Source organism: Molothrus aeneus, chromosome 29, assembly GCF_037042795.1.
Source record: "Molothrus aeneus isolate 106 chromosome 29, BPBGC_Maene_1.0, whole genome shotgun sequence".
In the NCBI taxonomy this organism is placed as follows: domain Eukaryota; kingdom Metazoa; phylum Chordata; class Aves; order Passeriformes; family Icteridae; genus Molothrus; species Molothrus aeneus.
Genome location: NC_089674.1, coordinates 276,952 through 297,970, shown reverse-complemented (window position 1 = coordinate 297,970; position 21,019 = coordinate 276,952). Strand labels below are relative to the sequence as shown.

Sequence of the window (21,019 nt, the reverse complement as noted above, 5' to 3'; positions counted from 1 at the left end):
ATAACTCAAGATCAGGACAGCAAACCCCAACTCCAGGCTGCTTTTTCTCCATTTATTTTATTTTTTTTTTTCCATCCAGAAGCATTCCCAGCCCCCAGGAATCATTGCCCTCTCAGGGGCGCTAGGGCCACAAAGTTCCATTCTCCTCCAGCTCCCACTTCTCCAAGCCCCTCATTTCTCTCCATATTTGGGCTTTGGGGGCTGCTTTTCCCCATTTTTAGGGGCCTGGGGACATTCCCAAGCACTGGCCCTGAGCTCCCAGAGGGAATAACCCTTCCCCTCCTCCTTGGAACTCTCAACCCTTGTTTCTCTCCTCCTGAACACCTTTTTCACCCCAAAGTGGACTCTGGGCACCCCCAGGTCTCCTTTCCTTCCTCCAGACACAGAGTCCAGTGGCAAATCCAAAACTCTTTCCCACCAGATCCCTTGTCTCCCCCCTTTAATAACCTTTTTGGGTGCTGACAGCCTACAGTGACCCTGGGGGTCTGACACAGCCCCCCAAAGTGGGGGTTACCCATTCCAGGCACTGCTGGGGCTGGGACCCAGGTGGGACCCTGGATTTGGGGTGGGGACAGGGACTATCCCTGAGTGCCAGCTCACGGAATCCCCTGCTCTACCACCTCCTCCTCCTTTGCTTCCAGAAACTTCCACCTGGAGCAGGCAAAATCCCAGCTCTGTGACCGCTCCTGGCCCTTCCCAAGCCCCCAAACCAGGGGAACACTGGTGTGTGTCCCTCCAAGAGCTGATCCACCAGCAGAATTCCCTGTGCAGGTCCCACTCCGTGTCGAGCAGTCAGGAATCTCCCTCCAGCTCCACCCCAGGGTCACAAATGCTGGTGAAGTGGATCTGGGAGGAGGGAGGGGAGGGAGGCCGAAGGCCACGGCTCAGGTAGGCTTCCAGGGATTTCAGCAGCTGCCTCGGCTTCTTTTTGGTGGATAATTCCAGCTCTGGAAAGGTCAGAGGGGGAAAAGGTTGAGGAGAGCAGGCCTGGATGGTGCCAAGGGTCCAAAACATCTGGTGTCCTGACATTTTCCCTTGGGAAAGGGCAGGCCGGTGCTTTCCTTGGGATGAGGGAGCAGAGTGCCAGCCTGAGCACCCTAAAATTGGGGTGCAGGGGAGATGGGGTGAAGCTGGAGCCCAGCAGTGCCAGCCAGATCCTGGTTTCTGAGTGATACACTGCTCCCACTGACAGCATTACTCTGGAGTAAGTAATTCATGGACAGGGGCTAAGCCATGGCTCCCAGCAGGGAATGTCCCCATGTGTCACCCACCTCGAGCATCCCCCTGGGGTGGAAAACGTGAGGAAAACTATCCCTGGGACAGGGAAAATTGGAAAACCCTCAGTGTGGGGATTAAACTGGGAACGTCAGTGGGCAGGGGAAGGAGCAGCTGTGAAGACGAACCCTTGAGGAAGGAGCCGGCGTTGGCCACGGTGCCGTGCTGCTGCTCCCAGAGGCGGGAGAGGCGCAGGAAGGCGGCGGCGTAGAGGTCGTTGAGCACCCCGATCACCTGCTGCCGCCGGTTGCACTCCCTGCAGGGGAGCACAGGCATTACTGACAATTCAAACCACTATGGGTGATTAAAAATGTGGTTTAGGCCCTGCTGCTCTAGCTAAGCGAGCGATAGGTTGGAAGTTCCGTGCGGAAGAATGTTGGGAGTGAAAAGCCTGCTAGCACAGACACCTGTTCTTGGAGGGAAATAGAAATCTGCACGTCCATAAAAATGGATCTGTCCCATGAGAATCCACTAAGTGTAGACACTAGTAGATGGAGAGAGTCTTACACACACAGGCACTTTTTAACCAATTAATTGATTAGCAGGAAAACTACCAGCCAGTTGGAGTTACACATGAGATAGGTGAAAACTTTGTAAAATGAGTTATGTGAATAAAGAATTGGCTTTTCTGCATGAAGAAACTGAGTCCCCTCTGATTATTATTACAGCAGGAGAGGGCTCAGCCACCTCCTGGGCAGGGGAACAGCCCAGGATGCAGCTTGAGAGCCCAAGCCCAACCCCGCTCACCGGGAGAGCCGCTCCTCCTGCAGCGCCTGGATGACGATCCGGGTGATGTTCACAGACATGATGCAGAAGGGAAAATTCTGGAAAAAAACCACAATCCCAGCATTAAAGAAGCTCAGCTGAAAAACTCTCGTCCTCTCTGGCACCTCTGGCCTTTTGACACTGCATCCATGCATCCACAAATCCACAGGATGGGATCCACGCTCTGGGATAACAGCCCTACAGACCCCCGCCTTGGATGGATGCTGAGGGCTGAGACTATCTTGTATCCAGGCTTAAACCCAGACTAAAATGTCTCTACTCACTCCCATTTTTCTGTTGCCCAACTCTCCAGCCTGTTTATCCTGCTCCAAGCCAGTATCAGACCCCTAAAATCCCATTCCCAGCATAAATACAGCTCTGCTCCAGCCTAGACCGGGGCTCTTGGGCACCACCTTCTTCCCCTCACGAGCACAAGGTTGCTTCAGCATCCCAAAAAAACTCAGGAGAGAAGGTTTTGGCTCTTCCCTCTCCCAGAGCATTGGGAGACCCCCTGGCAGGGAGGAAGGGGAAGGTCATGCCTGGGTTTCATGCTGGGAGAGCTGGAAGATCTCCCGTGCCAGCGGCAGCGTCCGGGAGTCCAGGACAAAGAACAGGATCTGCATCAGCCCCAGCATTCCTGTCCCACGCAGGTCAGTCCCAGGATCTGCACCTGGGAGGGTGAGAGACAGCCTGGAGTCACCCCTGCCCCCTTTCCACCCCCACGGGCTGTTTGCTCCCTGTACTCCCTGCCACTGCACTTCCAGAGTCCAGCAATCCTGGGATTCCCTTTCCTGAGGGAAAGCTTGCATGGCGTTTCCCTGATGGGGCCATCACCTCGCCCATCTGGGCATTAACCAGCCCCTGCCCCACCCCACCATCCCACTCCCACACCTCTCCAGGAATTACCAGCTTTTTTAGGAACATGGTACTGGGATGACCCAGCCACCCAGTCCAGATGTCGTACTGGAGCCAGTTTGGTTTAATTCCTCTGTGGACAAAGGGACTGATAGTGCCCCTGGGAATTTTGTAGGGATATGGAGAGGAGTGGGATCAAAGGGAGGGGTGATCAAAGCCTGGGATCAGTTTTGGGGTCCAAGGAGGACATTGAGGTGCTGGAGTATGTCCAAGGGAGGCCAGTGGAGCTGGCTCTGGAGCACAGGGAGTGCCTGAGGGAGCTGGGATGGAACGGGGAGGTTCCAGGGGAGGTTTGGATGGATTTTGGGGATGTCCCCAGGCAGAGGGGTGCTCCCTGTCCTACCCTGGAAGCCCAGCTCCTCCCAGTGTGCCCCGTAGCGCGGGCAGCCCAGCCTGGAGCGCGTCAGCTGCCGGTAGATGGTCTGCAGGATCCGCATGTGCACCCGCTCCGAGTCATCCAGGGCACCTGCAGGAGGGAGACACCACCTGGCTGCTCACAACACCCCTGGCGTCTGAAAAACATCCCTCAGTGCCCCAACAACACCCCTTGGCCCCCAGAAACATTCACTGGAGCCTAAAAAACACCTCACGTCCTCCAAAAAAACCCCTTGTTACCTAAAAATGCCCCTTGGCATTGTAAACCCTCAGCAGCCAAACCCGAGCCCCATGGCACCCTAAAAATCCCCCGTTTCTCAAAAACACCCCTCAGCACCCAAAAGATGCCTCTTGGTGCTCAAAGCCCCCAAACTTACCCCTCAACACCTTAAAAAACCCAGAAAATGTCCCTCAGTGCCCAAAACGAAACCCACACCCTCACAGCACCTAAAAAGCACAGCTTGGCACCTGAAAAACCCCCTCGGTGCCCAGAAAAGGCCACTGGCCCCCAAAACCCACAGGCCCAGGGTTCCCATGTGTGTGTGCCCCCCTCATGCCAAGGGAGCGGGTGATTCCCACCCCATTCCCCCCGGACTGAGGGGCAGAAGGGCCGGGGAGCAGGGATGGGATCCAGCGGGGCACGAAGGGCACCCCGGGGCCACTCACACTGTGCCATGGCCAGCGCCAGCTCCTGCTCCCCGCGGAGCTGCGGGCGGAGCCGGGGCGGCCCGCGGAGGCAGCGCAGCAGGGCAGCCAGGATGCCGCGGCGCCCCGGAGCCCGGGCCGTGCCCTGCGGGAGGAAGAAGAGCCCGGAGCGCTCAGGGAGCGCGGCGGAGGCGGGGCGGGGGCTGGTGCCCCTCTCCAGGTAAGGAACGGAGCCGGAGCCCGGCCGTACCCGGCTGGAGGGCAGCTCCGCGCTCTGGAAGTGCTGCAGCGCCTCCGTGAAGGAAATCGGAGGGGGGGCCGCGCCCGAGGTGCCCCCCGGCCCTGCAGGGAGGCAGGGAGCGGGTCAGACCCTCACGGAGCCCTGATTTCACCCCGAATGATCCCCGGTTCCAGGAGAAGGAAGCCGTGGGGAACAAGGGGAAAAAGGAACCTCCCGCCTTCTCCCTCCCCTGCACCCCAAATAACGGCCCCGCTTCGCCCGCACCCGTCCGCGGCTCCTTTCCTCCTTCCCAGTCAGTCCCAGTACCTGACTGGATCTCTTCCAGAGCCTCCCACTCCTCCTGGGCCTGGCGCTGCTCCTCGCCGATCCCTGCCCGAGGGAAGGGGTACAAGAGTCAGATCTGGGGGCAGGCACGGAGTGGGGGCTGCCCCCAGCCCCCCTCAGGACACCCTAGGGCTGTGTTTCCTCTTTTCCAAGGAAAATCCCAACCGGAGCCACCCCACAAGGTTTGGTTTGGGTGAGTTTGGGGAATGATCTGGGACCAGACGGATTTGAATGAGAGATCCCTCCCTGCTTGATCCCTGGGGGCTCGCAGGTGACTTTCCCACCAGGAGACGCCAGGACCGATCCAAGGGAAGCAGGAAAAGCTCACCAGGCTCAGGGGGCTGCCCCTCTGCAAGCACCAGCTCCTGCAGGACACCTCCCTGACCCAGAGCTGGAATCTGAGGGGGACAGAGGGAACAAACACAGCGTCACCCCCGCGGCAGACCCCAAACTCCAGCCCACCCCAATCCCAAGCTTTTCCCCAGGGAACACCCCCCGTGCTCCCCGGCTCAGGCCTCTTCAGGGAGGGTCTGCACCCTCAGGAGGATTTTATGTGGTTGTAACGGTAGAAATGGAGCAAAGGAGGGAAGTGGGGGGCTGGCAACCCTGAGGTGGGGGCGCCGCGGGTCTCGGCTGGGGGGGCTCCGGCCGGACACGCTCGGGACGGGACTTGCCGGGGGCACCACGCGCTGCCGCTCCTCGGGCCGCTCCTCGGGCCGCTCCTCCGGCCGCTCCGAGCCCGCGGCGCCGCTCATGGCCTGCGGGAGAGAAGGGCACCGGCTGGTGAGAACGGGGGCGTCCCGGCCACTGACAGCCCCTCAGGAGCCTCCTGCTGCCCTCGGCGCCCCCAGCACCTCAGGAGCCCGTCTCAGCCCCTCAGGAACCCGTTCCAGACCCGGTCCAGCCCCTCAGGAGCCCGTTCCAGACCCGTTCCCGTTCCAGCCCCTCTGACCCCTCTAGCTCCCCCAGCCCGAGGCCGCCGCACTGCGCAGGCGCGACCGGGCTGCACGCCGGGAGCTGTAGTCCGCACCTCCGCCCGCTAGGGATGGCACGCGGGACTACAATTCCCTTCGTGCACCGCGCGACGCGGAAACGGAGGCGCACGGGGCGGAGGCGTGGCCCGGTGGGCGGGGCGAAAGTGGGTGGGGCGGGGTGGGGCCCAAACGGCGGAGCTGGAACGGGGCGGGTGCCCGGAACGGGCCTCGGGGCTCCCGGAGCCTGCAGAGGGGCGACCAGACCTGGCGACACCAGTGCCACCGCCTAGTGCCAGTCCCAGCTCCCAGTGTGCCAGTGCCAGCTCCCATATCCCAGTGCCACCTCCCGGTGTCGCTAGCTCTCAGTGCCAGCTCCTGGTGCCCAGTGTCAGCTCTCACTTCCCAGTCCTAGCTCCCGGTGCCCAATGCCACTTCCCAGTCCCAGCTCCCGGCGCCCAGTCCCAGTTCCCAGTGCCCAGTCTCAATTCCCAGTGCTCAGGACCAGCTCCCGGTGCCCAGTCCCAGTTCCCAGTGCCCAGGACCAGCTCCCGGTGCCCAAAGCCACTTCCTGGTCCCAGCTCCCAGTGCCCGCCCCCGCTCCTCCCCGCGGTCCCCCCGCCCCCGCCGGAGCCACCCCCATGCCCGCTGTTCCCGGCTCCCGGCACGGCGCGGCTCCCGCAGCACCATGGGGCTGCAGGCGCTGCTCTTCCTCGTCCCCCTTCTCCTCCTCCTCCTCCTCGTCGTCCTCTCCCTCGTGCTCCTGCGGGGCTCGGGCAGCCGCAACCCCTTCGCCACCGACAGCCGCCGCCCGCCCGGCCCGCTCGTCACCGACAAGGCGGTGCGCAGGACCGTCGTCAAGACAGGTAGGGGACCCCTGGGGCCACCGACTGCCCCGGCGGGACCAGACCCGGGGTAGCATCGCCAGCCCAGGGTGTGGATCATGCCCGGGACAGGACCAGCACCCCGGGCTGCCATTAACTCCCGGCAGCGACATCCCCCGGGGTGGCACCACCCGAGTGTCATGGACCCCCCCCAGGGTGGCACTGTCACCCTGGGTGTCACGGACCCCGCCAGAGTGGCATTGTCCCCCCAGTGTCCCCCCGTCTCTCGGCGGTTCCGGGGGTCCCCGTTCCTCCGTGGGGATCCCGCCGGTGACGCCCCCGTGTCCCGCAGCGTTCTCGGCAGAGAAGGTGCCGGCGGAGCTCGATGCCATCGTGGTGGGCAGCGGCATCGGCGGGCTGGCGGCCGCGGCGCTGCTGGCCAAGGCGGGCTGGCGGGTGCTGGTGCTGGAGCAGCACGGCAAGCTGGGGGGCTGCTGCCACACCTTCACCGAGAAGGGCTTCGAGTTCGACACCGGTACCGTTCGGGGCCCCAAATCCCCCGGAGCCCAGGGAGGGGCAGGGGATACCCTCAGGGTGGGAGCTCCCCTGTACACTCCTGGTGTTACACAAACCATTCTCCTGCTTTTCGCCCCAAAACCCTCTGGGTACAGGACACCAAAGCCCCAAAATTCCCCACAGCTGTGTGGGAGTTCCCCTGCACACAGCTCCTGTTACACAAACCATTCTCCTGCTTTTCACCCCAAAACCCTCTGGGTGTAGGATACCAAAGCCCCAAATTCCCAACAGCCAGCCCCTGTGTGGTTCCCAGCCTGGGGGATGTCACCTCAGGACATTTCTTGCTGGAAAACTTCTTGTGGTGAGACAAAGTCCAGCTCTGCATGTCCCTGAATCACTGGGATTGATTATTTACAGCAGAGATGGATAGCAAAGTGTAACAAAACTCAAAATTACCAGATAAAGACACCGTGGTCAGTGCCATTCACCCCAGCTGGGAGGCAGGTGTATCCCAGATTTTCCCTTTCCACGTGGAGCTGATGGGGTGGGGATGGTGGGTTTGGTGTGTCCTGGGGTGGGAAAATGAAAGAAAAAAGAAGGTGAAGATAAGGGAAAAAAGAGGAAAATAGAGGGAAAAAAAAGGAAAATAAAGGAAAAAATGTCTATTTTAGGGATCCACTACGTGGGGCAGATGCAGGAGGGCTCCCTGATGCGGTTCCTGGTGGACCAGCTGACAGATGGGCAGCTGGAGTGGGCCCCGCTGCCGGCCACTTACGATGCCGTGGTTCTGGGGGACCCCCAGGGCTCTGGCAAGACCTTCCACATCCATTCTGGGGAGAGGGAATATTTCCGGAGGCTGAAGGAGCAGTTCCCCGGGGAGGCGGCGGCCATCGACGAGTTCCAGCGGTTGGTGAAGGTGGGGTAGCACCAGGGGAGCCTGGGTCTGGGGGGTCACACAGCGAGGGGAGCCCCCCTGGCACCTGGAGCTGGGCACCCCCAGGGAATGATGGCATCACCCCAAAAGCGTGGGGAAACACGCCAGTCTCGAAATCGGGCAAAATCGCCCCTTTCTGCCTCAAAAATGCAGCATCACGGATGTTTGGGGGAGATTTCTTCAAAGAAGAAGTTCTTTAAGGAGTTGGGGCGGAGGTCTTTAAGGAAGTTTTTCTCAAGGACCATTTTTTTGGGGGCAACTTTTTGGGGAAGTTTTTTGGGAGGAGCTCTCTGGAGGAGTTTCAATGGGGAAGTTTTTGGCGGAAGCTTCTCTTGAAGGAGGTTTTTGAGGGAGCCAGTACTCACTCCCCTTGCCCACAGCTCCCCAGCAGTGAATTCAAGGGGAAAAACTGCTTTGGAGCACGTCTGGGGCATGTCTGAGCCCCTGTTTCTCCCTGCAGAGTGCTGGCCGTGGGGTTGTGCTGCTGGGGATCCTGAAGATGCTCCCGAGGTTCCTGGCCAAGCTCCTGATCTGCTCCAGGCTGCTCCCACGGCTCTGCTCCTTCTCCCAGCTGGCCTCACGCAGCCTCAAGGAGGTGGTGGATGGTCTCACCCCCAACCCTGAGCTCCGGGCTATCCTCAGCTACATCTTCCCCACCTATGGTAGGTGACCAGGAGGCCCTGGGGTCACGTTAAACTCCTTAGAAACAGGAAAAAGGTAAGAACCCCCTTTTTGGAAGGTTGGCAGGAATGTTCTGGTGGATGCTTCACCAGCATCCTTGTCCCCAAGTCACTGGCAGGTGACACGTCCCCATTGCTCATCTCCATCTCTTTCCCTCTGCGTTCTTCATCTTCCCCATGGGCTGACATCATTCCTGTACAAGGGAATGTACAAAGTGTTCTTCATCTTAAAACGTTCAGGATAAGCTCCAAGCCCACGATTTGCCCACACCCACCCCTTTTCCCAGGTGTGCTCCCCTCCAAGGCCAGCTTCTCCATGCACAGCATCCTGGTGAATCATTTCCTGCACGGCGCCTGGTACCCCAAGGGCGGGGCGGGGGAAATCGCCTTCCACACCATCCCCGTGATCCGCAGGGCCGGAGGAAACGTCTTTGGGAAGGCGCCGGTGCAGAGGATCCTGCTGGACGCCCAGGGCAGAGCCTGCGGTGAGCACCGGCCACGGGGCCGCTCCCAAAGGGGGGGCTTCTTTCACCAGCACCTCATTCTCCCCCCTCTGGATTCCCCCTGCCAGGTGTGAGCGTCAGGAAAGGCCAGGATTCCGTGGATATCTTTGCTCCCGTGGTCATTTCGGACGCCGGGATCTTCAACACCTACGAGCGGCTGCTGCCGGCGGAGGCGCGGGCTCTGCCGGGTGCGGCGTCAGCGCTGGGCTCCGCCGGGGTTGCGGCGTTAAATCCCGCCCGGAGCCCCGGGGGAAAGCCGATTTACCAATTAACCCTGCAAACCCCCCGGCGCTCCTGTGCCAAGCCCGCAAATCCCAGCCCTGGCCGCTCCTTTCTTCGCGGGGGTTTCATTCTGCTTAAATTAACTGGCCCAAATTGGCTGTGGTTGGGGAAATCCTGGTTTGGTGCGAGGCTTTCCTAAAATACACAGTGCAGGGCCCTGAAATTCGTGGGAGTTGGTGGAATGTCCTAGAAAATCTTCTGGAAGGGGGAAGGATGGGGGGAAGGGGACAGAGGTGCTTGGGAAGGGGCACAGTCCAGGTGGAAAGGGCACAGTTGGGTGGAAGGGTCACAGGTGGAGGGGTCACAGCCAGGTGGAAGGGTCACAAGTGGAAGGGTCACAAGTGGAAGGGTCACAGCCAGGTGAAAGGGTGACAGTCAGGTGGAAGGGGCACAGCCAGGTGGAAGGGTCACAACCAGATGGAAGGGGCACATTGGGTGGAAGGGTCACAGCTGAGTGGCAAGGGGATGGTTTGTGTGGGTGGGAAGGGTCAGGGTTTGGTGGGAAAGCACCAGGATTGGAGAAACCACTCTCTGTATCCGAGGATGCTAGAAAAGCCTGATTTCCCCTCTAATTGCCCTTTTTCCCTCCACGCTGCAGAGATCCAGGCCCAGCTCCACATGCTGAGCCCTGGTGAGGGGGGCTTCACCGTCTTCGTGGGCCTCAGCGGCTCGAGGGAGGAGCTGGGGCTGGAGCCCATCAACTACTTCATGTTCCCAGGGAACGACCTGGATGGAATGTAGGTTTGGCTTCCCCTTGGATGTGCTTGGTTGAGCGTGAGGAGATGGATTCCTGGGCAGTGACTCAGGGGGAGCTGTGCCCTGAGCCCCAGCTCAGCCCTTCCCTCTCGTGCAGCATGCGGCGCTACCTGGCTTCCTCCAGAGAAGAAGCTGCCAACAACATCCCCTTGCTCTTTGTCACCTCGCCATCGTCCAAGGACCCCACCTGGGAAATGAGGCACCCAGGTGAGGCTGACACCCAGCCACAAACGCTTGCGAGGGGTTTCAAAACTCCTGATGGGGTTTGGTGATCCCGAACAAGGAGTTTCCACTCGGTCATCCATCCCAAAGCTGGGCAGGGCTCATGGAATGCAGTCTTTGGGATGCCTGGATGAAGGACATGGAACCCCAAAGATCTGGGGACATCCCCCGGATTTGGGGCAGCGACAGGGTGGGATGAGGGTGGGCAGAGGGACAAGCACCCCAGCCTTGTCCTCCTGCAGGAAAATCCACGCTGGCCATCGTCACCTTCGCCAGGTACGAGTGGTTCGAGGAGTGGAAGGACAAGCAGGTCCACAAGAGGGGGGATGACTATGAGGACCTGAAGAAGACTTTTGTGGATGCCATCATGCAGACTGTCTACAAGCTCTACCCTCGCATCGAGGGCCGGGTGAGGAAACACGGGGCTCAGGGGTCCTAAACTCGGGGCTCAGGGGTCCCAAACTCGGGGCTCAGGGGTCCTCCCCTCTACCTACCCAATGACTATGGAGTCATGGAATAGTTTGGGTTGGAAAAGACCTTAAAGCTCATCCAGTTCCACCCCATCATGAGCAGAGACACCTTCCACCAGACCAGCTTGCTCCAATCCCCATCCAAGCTGGGCAGATTTGGATGGCCATCCCAGGATGACCACCCTGTCCCTGTCCCTGTCCCTGTCCCCCCACAGATCGAGTACCTCTCGGGTGGCTCTCCCCTCACCAACCAGCACTACCTTGCCAGTCCCCACGGCGAGTTCTACGGCGCTGACCATGGCATCCCCCGCCTGCAGGCCGAGGCCATTGCCGCCCTGCGGGCAGACACGGCCGTGCCCAACCTCTACCTGACAGGTGACAGGGCCACCGGCGTCCTCGGAGCAGGACAGCTCTGGGGGAGCGGGATGGGGCGGGGAAAACCTGCAATCCTGAAGTGGAATAACGGGAAGAGCCGCTGTGGGGCAGTGGGATAACGCCTGGAAAAGCAGAGTTCCATGGTCCCAGGGGAGGAGGGAAGGGCTGTGCTCCCCCAGCTCTGGGGGCCGTCTCCCTGCCCAGGGCACAGTGGGGATTTCCTGCTGGAGACAAGGGCAGGGGGTCGTGGTTCAGAGCCCAGGGATGATGCGGGGGCAGCTGGGAGGTGATGCCCAAACCACCCCTGATGGTTGGCTGGGATGGAGCGGGGACCGAGGGCTGCTCTCGGGGGGACCTCATCTGCTGCTCCCTCCTTGCAGGGCAGGATTTGTGCCTGGGGGGTTTCATGGGGGCCCTGCAGGGAGCCATCATCTGCGCCAGCACCATCCTCAAGCGCAACCTGTACGCGGACGTGGCGAGGCTGAAGATGCGCTTGCAGGCCACCCACCCCAAGAAGGGAGACTAAAGGCTGCCATCCCCCAGCAGGGCCCCTGCTCCCCAGCACACCACCCCAGCCGCCACACACCTGTAGCAGACCCGTCTCTGTGCCAAGCTGAGGGATTTCATCCAGGGCGATGCCTATTCCCAGACAGATTGTGTTGGACCTCACCCCCGCCAAAAAAATGCATCCCCTTCCACCATCGTGTCCAGTGCTGGGCCCTGGCCATGAAGGGAGTCCCCAGGAGCTGTTGTGTCCAGGAGAGAAGTCAAGATAACCCCAAAACAGGAGCACCAGCAGCTCCTGTGGCTGCTTGATCCCATCAGGATCACTGACCCCAGCCAAAGCCCACCTCCACCTGCAGCCCCAGAACTGTGTGAGAGCTTGCAGACTGTCCAGTGCTTCCAGAGTCATTCCTGGGAGCAGCAGGACCCCAGCCCTCCAGAATTCCCAGTGTTTGGGTGCTGCTCTCCCCCATTGCCCCAAGGCATCTGTGGAACAAGCTGATGCTCCTTTAGCAGCAACAAAGTCCTTCTGTCTGCTGGTAAAAGCTTGGGAACAGGATGAAAGTCCTCTCCAGATGGGAAGGGAAGCACGTGAGACTGGAAGCAATAAAATAGTGATCATGTTCCTGGGGTTTGTGCCTCATGATGGGGCAGCGGGGCTGGGGGTTGTGAGGGAGAAGGGGAAGCAGGATGGAATGTGCTGATGGAGCACGGAAAAACATGGAAGCATGGAAAAACAGAGCCCGGAGCCAGCTGCTGAGCAGTGTGAGTGACCGAGCAGGGAATAGTGTGACCGTGCTGGAAAGGAGCCCTGGAAAGAGGCTTGAAGGCTGATCTGGCAAAGAGGATTAGATCACTGAGCAGAGAGATAATTCAGTGATGGGATGGGATTTGCAGAGAAGGTGAGCTCTGCCAGGAGAGATCAGCCAGAGCCAGGCCCTTGAGGAGCCCAGGGGCACAGCAGGGAACTGGGGAGGCTGCTCTGGGCACCTCCAGCCAGGTGAGACCCCACCTGCAGAGCCTCCCCCAGCTCTGCTCCAACACCAGAGGGATGTGGAGCTTCTGGAGAGAGTCCTGAGCAGGCCATGGAGCCAGGCTGGGAGAGCTGGGGGTGCTCACCTGGAGAAGGCTCCAGGGAGAGCTCAGAGCCCCCGGCAGGGCCTGAAGGGGCTCCAGGAGAGCTGGAGAGGGACTGGGGACAAGGGGTGGAGGGACAGGACCCAGGGAATGGCTCGCAGTGCCAGAGGGCAGGGCTGGATGGGATATTGGGAATTGGGAATTGTTCCTGGGAGGGTGGGCAGGCCCTGCACAGGGTGCCCAGAGCACTGAGGCTGCCCCTGGATCCCTGGCAGAAGAGCCAGGTCCTCTTCCCAGGGACCCTCTGGAGAGCAGAAACATCTGATTCAGGCCCAGAACAGTGCAGTGACACCCAGCCTTCCCCCTGCAGCTCCAAGGAGACCCAAACCTGCCTCTCCTCCTGCTTTTCTCACCCCAAAGAGCTCTAACCCTGCAAATGCCATCTCAGTCACGTTGGTGTTTTTTTAATCCACACAAACGGTCCCAGGCCATGGAATTTGTCATGCAGAGGCAAAGCTGATATGTTTGCTTGGCTGTGCCCTGCCCATAAGGAAAATACCTGCTGTGAGATCAGCCCAGGTTCAGCTGTTTGCCCAGGAGGCCGTGCAGGACTCAAAGCTTTCAGGAGAGGAAGATGAGATCAAACAAACCCGGGGAGGTTAATGGGGTTTGCAGGCCAGGGGGCCAGAGTGGAGGTCAGGCAGAGGCTGCAGCAGCATTTCACAGAACCCTGGAACCCTCTGGGCTGGAAAAGCCCCGAGACCACCAAGTCCAACTGCCAAGGCCACCAGTGCCCCATGTCCCCAGGTGCCACATCCACACGGCTGCTGAATCCCCCAGGGATGGGGTCTCCACCCCTGCTCAGGGCCTGGACTGCTGTTTCCATGGAGGAATCTTCCCAACACCTAACCTGGCCCAGCTTGAGGCCATTTCCTCCCATCCTGTCCCCTGTGAGCAGAGCCCAGCCCCAGCTGGTGCAGAGCTCTCTCTGCAGAGCAGCAGGAGGGTTGAAGGGCACAGCTCCAGCCCTGTGCCCACTTTCACCCAGTTTCTCATGCATGAAAGCTCCTCCACCCTCAGGGCCTCTCTGCTGAACTGCCTCTATCACAATGCCTCAGTCCTGCCCCGATAAGCAGAGCCCAACCCAGCTGGCAAAGCATTTCTGATTTTATTTGACATTATTTCCACTCATGGACTTTGGCTCGGGGGCAGCCACCCCCACATGACCCCACGGGCACTCCCCACCCCCGGGATGCCCCCAGTGCTTCCTGCACCAGGGACAGGACCTGTCCTGCCTGCCAAAGTATTCTGGGGCCTTTCCAGCCCTCTGAGATCAGGGTGGGAGCAGGCAGGGGGTTCACGAGCTCCGGGAGCACAATGCAGGGGGGTTTTGGGAAATCACCCTAAGGACACAGAGCAGAGCAGTGCTTTGAGCCCCTGGCGGCAGGGCTGGGAACTGGGGGCTCTGCGAGGTCTCTGCCAACCCCACATCCCCATGGATTCTTCCTGTGATCCCCCCTTTCCACCCTTTTTTCCTCCTGGAAGCTGTCAGTAACGCACCCCCAGGAAAACCAGGAGCCCTCCCTGCTCTCAGCCAGGCCTGGAGGAGAGGGGAAGGCGGGATTTCCTCCTGGGAGGGAAAGGAGGCGGGGGAAAGGAGGGACGTTCTTCATTGCTGGCAGGAACCCCTCCCCAGAGTGCCCTGGGCACCTTCTCCTCCCTGTTCCGCGCCTCTCCAGTGTCGCAGCTGCTGCTGCTCCAGCCAGCCGGGACACGCTGGCACTGCCCTCGGGGGCTCTCTGCAGGAGAAGGAAGAAATCCCAGAGCAGAGCTCAGGACTAAGCTGTGTCCAGAACAGTTTAATCTCCTCTTGGGCCCTGACCTGAGAGCACCCAGTGGAGCTGGGCTGATACTGGGCCCTGGAAAGCAGACTGGAAACTTCAAATCCGCTCTGGCCCGGGCCTGTCTGGGCTCCTTCCGGCTGCACACGGAGCTCTGAGCACAGACAGCTTCACAGAAACAGGGCTTTTTATAAAAAAATCTTATTTTGCATAAAGACGAGCCACCCTGCACCTTTGGTGCCAGGTGTCAATGAAAACCACGCAAAGAATGTGAAAAAAACCACAAAACTAAGAGAGAAGTGAAAATTCAACCTTTTGTGTCTCTTTTAATCCATTTACTGATTTCACCACACAGAAAATTAAAAGAAAAACAGTACAAAGAACTGTAAAAAATTCTGATCCTTCCAAGCAAGGTGCATTGCACTGCAGCAGAAAACAAATCATGTGCTGGTTCAAGCCTAAGAAGTAGGAATATTTGGCAAAAACCCCCTCTGTACCCACAGACAGCATCCATGGAAAACACGTGTGTCCAAAGGGAGAAGGTTCTGTGCACCTTGATCCCTTTGGGACACGTTGCATAAACACCATAAACCCAACAAACCGGGAGCAACCCCAGAGGTCTGGGGCAGCCCAGGCCGTTGGCAGAACACAGCAGCCTCGGGAAGTGCTGGTGGGGAGATTTTGGGGGAAAACGCCCCAGTTCAGCCTGCTGTGAGCCCGGCCTCTCCCCAGACCCTGAGGTGTGTCCTCATCACCCTAAGGAACGCTTGGCTCAACTGGGATCAGTGCTTGAGGTCCAAAATATCCCCTCCCCTGCTGGCAGCAGGGTGGGATTCCCACAGCCTGGAGCAAGAGAGGGTTTGAAACAGCTCCCAGGATAGAAAAGCAAGTAGACGGTGAAAAAATAAAAAGCCTTTCTAAATTATTATTCAATTAAAAAAAAAAAGACAAACCAGGACAAAGGCAGCGTAGAGCAGTCGCACTCCAAAAAGCACACACACTGCAAAACCCCTGGCCAGAGCAGCACAGGAGCCCCACACACTGCAGCAGGGTTTGTCTCCCTGCTGTGCCCAACGAGTGCTCCCCTCCCCAGGGGCTCCGGGCCAGGAGCTTCCCACCCTTTTTCCCCAGAGCTGCATTCCCAGCCCTGTTTCCCTTTGCCCTCCCTCCAAACAACTCCTGGAAGTCCTTTCAGCATCCTAGATGTTTCCTAGGGAAACCCTGAGAACTCTTCGAAGCCAAGAGGGACTCTGATGCTTGCCAAGAGCCAGCAAAAGGGGAAAGGATGATTTTTAGGGTTTGGAGAAGGCCAGGCCCTCTCTCCCCTCTTGGAATGAACCATTAGGAAATCAAAACTAGAGCTGCAGCTTTCACAGTGACCAGGAGACAGCTCTGCCCTTGTCCAAGGTGAGCACAGGGCGAGGAGCTGATTGTTCCCAAGCCTGGCAAGGCCAGAAAAAGCCCCCCAGGAGGAATTTAACCATCCTGGGACTCTTCCTGTGCAGTCAGTGCAGGACTGGCACACGCCTGGCACCTGATGTGGCAGAGCTGGGTGCCCACGTGAGGAGCTCTGGGCTCCTCAAATCCTTTTTTTTTCTGGAAAAACCCAAAGCAGGAGCCAAGCAGGTACTTTGTGCCCTCTCCAGAAACATCCCATGTTGAAGAAACCTCTGGGGAGTAGAGCTGCAGTAATGAAAACCTCACAGGTGTGAGTGAGGCACCAGCCCTTGGGCTGACCAGTACCAGTCCAGCACTGGAGGGACTGGGAGCCTCCCTCACCCCAAACTCCTCAGGGACTGACCTTCCTTCCTTCCTGCACCTGACAAGGGCAGGAAGCAATCTTCCCATCTGAATCCCTGAGCCAACAGGGCATGGATAGGCCAGCCTGACCCCCTCCTCCACAACCAGCACCCCCAGTGCACACAGCTGAACTGGGAGCACTGGGAGGGAAGAGACCTGCATGGAGCACGAAGCATTTGAGCTACAAAAACTGCTTCAGCATGGCCAGAGGTGCGTGTGAAAAAGGGAATCTGGGTGTGAGACTGATCAGGGAGAGAAACCCCAAATCCGAGTCTGTGCTGGGTCAATGCCAAACAAGAGAACTCAGGTGCTCCCAACCTGAGCATCCAAACCCAACAGGTGGAGAAGGAGGGGCAGGAGGCAGCTTCGTTCCCAGGCAAGGGACAGTCCCATGGCTCATTGTGCAGCAGATCCTTAATTCCCCCCCAGAAGGAGGGGTCAGTCCAGCAGATGGCAAATTCCATTGCATTGGGACACAAATCCTGGGTCTGGCTTTTCCAGCAGTCAGACACCCAGGGGGAAAACAAGGCAGCTGGGAAAGGAGCAATTCAGGGAAGTGAGAGGTTTTATCAAGGTGCAGGTGCAAAACAAAAAGCATCTCCCCTCCTTGCCATGGAGTGGAATCCAGCTGTGGCAGCACTGCACCCCCGCCATCATCTGAGCAGGAATTAGATCTGGAAAGGCAAAAGGAAAGGTTGGGACTGCCTGAAAGCTCAGAATTAACTCTGCTGCTCTGTCCAGACTCGAGTGGGCTGAGAAGCTCCCAAAGCAAGCACGAGCTCCTTCCTGCCTTTGCCTTCCTAACTTTCCTCTTCCTGTGGCAGAGAATTACAGGCACATCTGAAGGGCAAGAGGTGGAACAAGGCTTCAAGGGAGAGAAGAAAGGGATTCCTCCACAAATCCTACCCTTTGATCAGTGACATCCAGCACAGCCCAGCTCCCATCTGTGCCCGGGGGCAGCTCTGCCAGCACTCCTCAGTCTCACTTTCTCCAAAACCCTGTTTCTGCACCAAACTGTACTTCCCAAACTGCCTCAGCTGGGGCTTTGGGACCCTTTCTAATGCAAAGGGACAATATTTTGTGTTTCCAACACACACCAGGCACACCACCCCCACTTTGGGCTGGCTCTCACCTTCTGATCCAGTCTCTGATAATCACCAGATTTGGGCCGCCGACCAGTTTTGGATCTTTTTCCTTCCAGAGCAAAAGCAATGATCTTTGGAGAGAGAAAAATGGAGACAGGTTGAGTGGAACAGCAGCTTCCAACACAGGCTCACCTTTGGATTTTCATTTTCCTGCTCCCACAACCCTTTTCCCGTGACCAAGCACTCGGAACATGTAAATGCCAGTACTCAACCATTCCCAAGATGGATAATGAGGTCTGCTCAACAAGCAGAAAACAGGAAGAATTTTCTCTTTTTTTGTCCTCCCTCAAAACCAGCTTTATGTGAGGAAAAACAACCCCAACCTTGTGATGCTGCTACAGAAAACTGCCAGGAGAAAACTGGCAGAGATAAGATGGAGAGATCCACACCCCTTTGTGGTTTCACCTCTCAGCTGAAAACCAGCGGCAGAGCTGAGAACACACAGTTCCCACCACATCCAACCCATTCCTGGTCACAGGAACTCTCCCATCGCTGTGGGACCACAGGAATGTGGACCAAACTGGGAGATACTGGTGTGGAACCAGTCAGGAGGAGGGGAAAGGGCTGGCAGGGCGCTCACCTTGCGTTTGTTGTGGTAGGCCACGTACAGGGCTGCCACAATGACAGCTGTGGTCACCAGGTAGGCAAAGAAGTGGCTGCTCTCCGAGCGGGGCCTGGGCAGGGAGGGAACACTCCTGTCCCTGTCCTGCTCCAGGGAGGTGTCACTGCCCTCCTCAGCCTTGCCCACGTCCTCCAGGGCGCTCTCTTCGTTCTCCAAGGAGCTGTCACCATCCCCAGCAGGGGCAGCAGAGTGAGACACGGGGCTCTGCTCCTCCTGGGAGTTCTGAGCACTGTCCTGGCCGTGGGGCTGCTCGCCAGCAGCACTGCCCTGGCTCTCAGCCTGGGCTGGCTGCCCTCCTTGGCTGGTGGCCCCGTCTGTGCTGGCCTTGTTGGCAGCCCTGTTCTTGTCACTGTTGTCCTGGTTGGTGCCATCCTGGGTGTTGCCCTGGTCCTGGCTGGTGCTGACCTGGGTGTTGCTGTTCTGGTTGGTGCTGCCACTTGTGTTCTTGCTGTCCTTGCCCTTGTTGTTGGCCTCGTTGTTGTTGCTGTTGTCCTGGTTGTTGCTGCCGTTTGTGTTCTGACTGTCGTTGTCATTGCTGCCCTTGGTCTTGTCATCCTTGTTGCCCTCCTCCTCAGTGCCCCCTGCCTGGTTGCCAGCCTGGCCGTTCTTGCTGACACTGTTCTGCTGGTTGTTTTTGTTGTTCTGGCTGCCATTTTCATCGTTAGTGCTGGTCCTTGTATTGCCCTGGCCATCAGTGCCACTGCTTTGGTTGCCCGTGTCTGCAGTGCTGGAGTCTTTACTGCCCTGGCTAACACTGCCGGTCCCTGTATTGTCCTGGCTACCAGTGGCACTGTTTGGGTTGGCCTGGACATCAGTGCTGCTGCCTGCATTGTCCTGGCCATCACTGCCTGTCTTGCCTGTGTTACCACTGCCTCCGTTACCATTGTTGCTGTTCTGGCTTTCACCTCCTTGTCCTCCAACTCCTCCATTGCTGGTTCCATCACTGCCATTTCCACCTTGGCCCGGCTGATCAGCCTCTGTGCCGCTGCCTTTCTGTGACTCCTCTTTCTCCTTCTTCTCCTTCTCCTTCTTGTCGTTGCTGCCATTTACAGTTGGGTTGTTTTCCTGCTGTTTGTTTGCCGTGTTTTCATCTGCGCTGGTCCCGCCGCTCGTGTCTGTTTGGGGTTTGCCATTGTTGGAGTTATCACTGTTTTCATGCTCGTCTCTGTCCCCTGGGGCTGTGTCGGTGTGCTCCCCACCTGCTCCGGCTCCCTGGGACACCGTGGAAGATCTGTCGGACTCTGTCTGCGGGGTGTCTTCTGCAGCGGCAAACACGAGGAGCCCGGTCAGTGAGCACCGGGGGGAGACCCCGAGAGGGGCGGCGGGACCCGGGGGACACGGCACAGGAGCCGGGGAGACAGAGGGGAGCAGAGGGGAACGGGAACCCCGGGGGAGCGGGGGCTGCCAAGGGCGGAGAGTGAACCCTGGTGACCCCTGGTGAATCTCGGGGAACGGGGGTTACCGAGGGCGAAGGGGGAACCCCCGGTGAACCGCGGGGAGCGGGGGTTACCGACGGCGGGGGGGGAACGGAGATCAGGGGCTGCCAAGAGTGGGGGGGGAACCCCCGGTGACCGAACGCGGAGGAACCCCAAGGGCAGAGGAGACCCCCAAACCGAGCGCGGTGCCTGACCCCTCCCGGCCCCAGGGCTTCGACGCCCCCTCCCGCCCCCGCGGCAGTGTCCCGGCGCGGCGTACCGGCGGCGCAGAGCCCCAGGAGCAGCACCGACAGCACCAAGAGCAGCGGCAGCGCCCGCGGGACCTCCATGGCGGGCGGGCCCTCAGCGCCGGCTCGGCCGCTTCCGGGCACGGCTCTCGCGAGAGCGGGGAGGGTGCGAGAACGGCGCCGAGGAGGCGGAGACTGAGCGAAATTTGAATATTTAGGAGGCGAGTCTCTGTATGGGGCGGAGCTTGCTAAGGGGCGGGGTTGCGGGCGTTAACGCGCGGGTGGGGCGGAGCTTGTTCGGCTGGGGGCGGGGCTTGAGAGTCCCTTTGGGAGGCGATTGGCGCCCCCTGGCGGTCACGACCGAATTTTGGGGTAAAACGCGAGGGTTTGGGGTGAAACCCGCCGGTTCGGGGTAAAACCCCCCGGTTCCGGGTCTGTTTCCCGGCCCTGGGAGCCCAGGGCGGGCAGTCAGTGAGAGAGGCAGTGACTGCAGCCCCAGACAGGTGCTGGGAGTGCACTCCTGGTTCTGGAGTGGGCGAGGTTGGGGGACAGCTGGCAGGAAATCAGGGCTCCTTTTCCTTTTCCTTTCCCCTTTCCTCCAGGACAGCTCTGGAGAACCTGCTGGTTTTGGTAATCTGCTATTTTTCGGGTATTAAATATAAATTTCTTTAAATACCCTGTTATTTTTTTTATTTAAAAAAATTTTTTGATACCTGTTATTTTTCGGATGCTGTTTCACTTTTTTGGATAACCTCTTGTTTCTCTTTCTTGGCCCAAGCAGGCATGTCCTGCTGCACAGCAGCGATTCCCAGCAGAGCAGGAAACTGTCAGCAGGCACCCAGGACTGTTCACTTCTTTTTGTTTATCTGGTTTAGATTGTTAAATCTCCCTTCTCCAGGCTTGAATATCCAGGAATCTGTCTCCAGCAGGGATCACACTCTTCCATGGGTCCGTGACCCGCTGCAGTTGCTCCATTTAACCCTAAAACAGAGGAAAAACATCACATGGAAACCAACACGGTGCTGGGGAATAATCCTGCCTTGGAGTGTGGCGGGAGATCCGGCTGAATTTCTCCTCTCATGGTTTCTTTTTCCCGATCCCTGGGGAATCTCAGCTCCATTCAGCACATTCCAGCAGTCCCTGCTGCCCGTGCCAGCCTTTCCAGGGAGACCAGAGCAGCTGGCCCAGCGCATTTTGGGGATTTAAACAGAAAACCGAGGCTGTTTCTCATGCTCGGCTTCCACCCACCCCCTGGAAGTCCGGAGAGGCTGAGCTCAGGCCAAGTTTGTGCCTC

The 21,019-nt window shown here is 58.8% G+C and overlaps 3 protein-coding genes across 4 annotated transcripts; 1 reads left to right on the top strand and 2 right to left on the bottom strand.

The window, feature by feature from the left end:
* Positions 1-38: 38 nt before the first annotated feature.
* ELMOD3 (ELMO domain containing 3) lies at positions 39-5,493 on the bottom strand. Its single transcript, XM_066567478.1, has 11 exons — positions 5,395-5,493; positions 5,215-5,298; positions 4,869-4,938; positions 4,523-4,585; positions 4,226-4,317; positions 3,997-4,120; positions 3,299-3,421; positions 2,580-2,710; positions 2,023-2,099; positions 1,404-1,531; positions 39-947 (listed from the first exon to the last, which is right to left on the bottom strand). The coding sequence occupies exons 2-11, from the start codon at positions 5,293-5,295 to the stop codon at positions 793-795; spliced, it is 1,044 nt and encodes a 347-aa protein (XP_066423575.1). The 5' UTR covers positions 5,296-5,298; positions 5,395-5,493; the 3' UTR covers positions 39-792.
* A 660-nt stretch (positions 5,494-6,153) lies between these two features.
* On the top strand, positions 6,154-12,200 carry RETSAT (retinol saturase). The gene is made up of 11 exons (XM_066567221.1): positions 6,154-6,377; positions 6,688-6,870; positions 7,523-7,767; positions 8,246-8,447; positions 8,753-8,950; positions 9,037-9,156; positions 9,849-9,987; positions 10,104-10,213; positions 10,471-10,637; positions 10,914-11,073; positions 11,454-12,200. The coding sequence occupies exons 1-11, from the start codon at positions 6,200-6,202 to the stop codon at positions 11,597-11,599; spliced, it is 1,848 nt and encodes a 615-aa protein (XP_066423318.1). The 5' UTR covers positions 6,154-6,199; the 3' UTR covers positions 11,600-12,200.
* On the bottom strand, positions 7,238-19,859 carry TGOLN2 (trans-golgi network protein 2). Of its 2 annotated transcripts, none has more exons than XM_066567223.1 (4): positions 19,758-19,859; positions 18,021-19,321; positions 17,428-17,511; positions 7,238-8,659 (listed from the first exon to the last, which is right to left on the bottom strand). In XM_066567223.1, the coding sequence occupies exons 1-4, from the start codon at positions 19,825-19,827 to the stop codon at positions 8,654-8,656; spliced, it is 1,461 nt and encodes a 486-aa protein (XP_066423320.1). In that variant the 5' UTR covers positions 19,828-19,859; the 3' UTR covers positions 7,238-8,653. The 2 variants fall into 2 exon arrangements, with proteins under 2 accessions (XP_066423320.1, XP_066423319.1); XM_066567222.1 differs by lacking the exon at positions 7,238-8,659 and adding an exon at positions 14,796-16,969.
* Between the last annotated feature and the right edge of the window lie 1,160 nt (positions 19,860-21,019).

Coding starts and splice junctions, on each gene's coding strand:
- ELMOD3 (XM_066567478.1), bottom strand. CDS start 5,295: ATGAGCGGCGCCGCGGGCTCGGAGCGGCCGGAGGAGCGGCCCGAGGAG. Junction 4,318..4,522: donor TCTGGAAGAGATCCAGTCAG/GTACTGGGACTG, acceptor GCCTCCCTGCAG/GGCCGGGGGGCACCTCGGGC. Junction 4,121..4,225: donor CGGAGCTGCCCTCCAGCCGG/GTACGGCCGGGC, acceptor TTCCTCCCGCAG/GGCACGGCCCGGGCTCCGGG.
- RETSAT (XM_066567221.1), top strand. CDS start 6,200: ATGGGGCTGCAGGCGCTGCTCTTCCTCGTCCCCCTTCTCCTCCTCCTC. Junction 10,214..10,470: donor CTGGGAAATGAGGCACCCAG/GTGAGGCTGACA, acceptor GTCCTCCTGCAG/GAAAATCCACGCTGGCCATC. Junction 11,074..11,453: donor GCCCAACCTCTACCTGACAG/GTGACAGGGCCA, acceptor CCCTCCTTGCAG/GGCAGGATTTGTGCCTGGGG.
- TGOLN2 (XM_066567223.1), bottom strand. CDS start 19,827: ATGGAGGTCCCGCGGGCGCTGCCGCTGCTCTTGGTGCTGTCGGTGCTG. Junction 19,322..19,757: donor CCTGGGGCTCTGCGCCGCCG/GTACGCCGCGCC, acceptor TTGCCGCTGCAG/AAGACACCCCGCAGACAGAG. Junction 17,512..18,020: donor CCTACCACAACAAACGCAAG/GTGAGCGCCCTG, acceptor CTCTCTCCAAAG/ATCATTGCTTTTGCTCTGGA.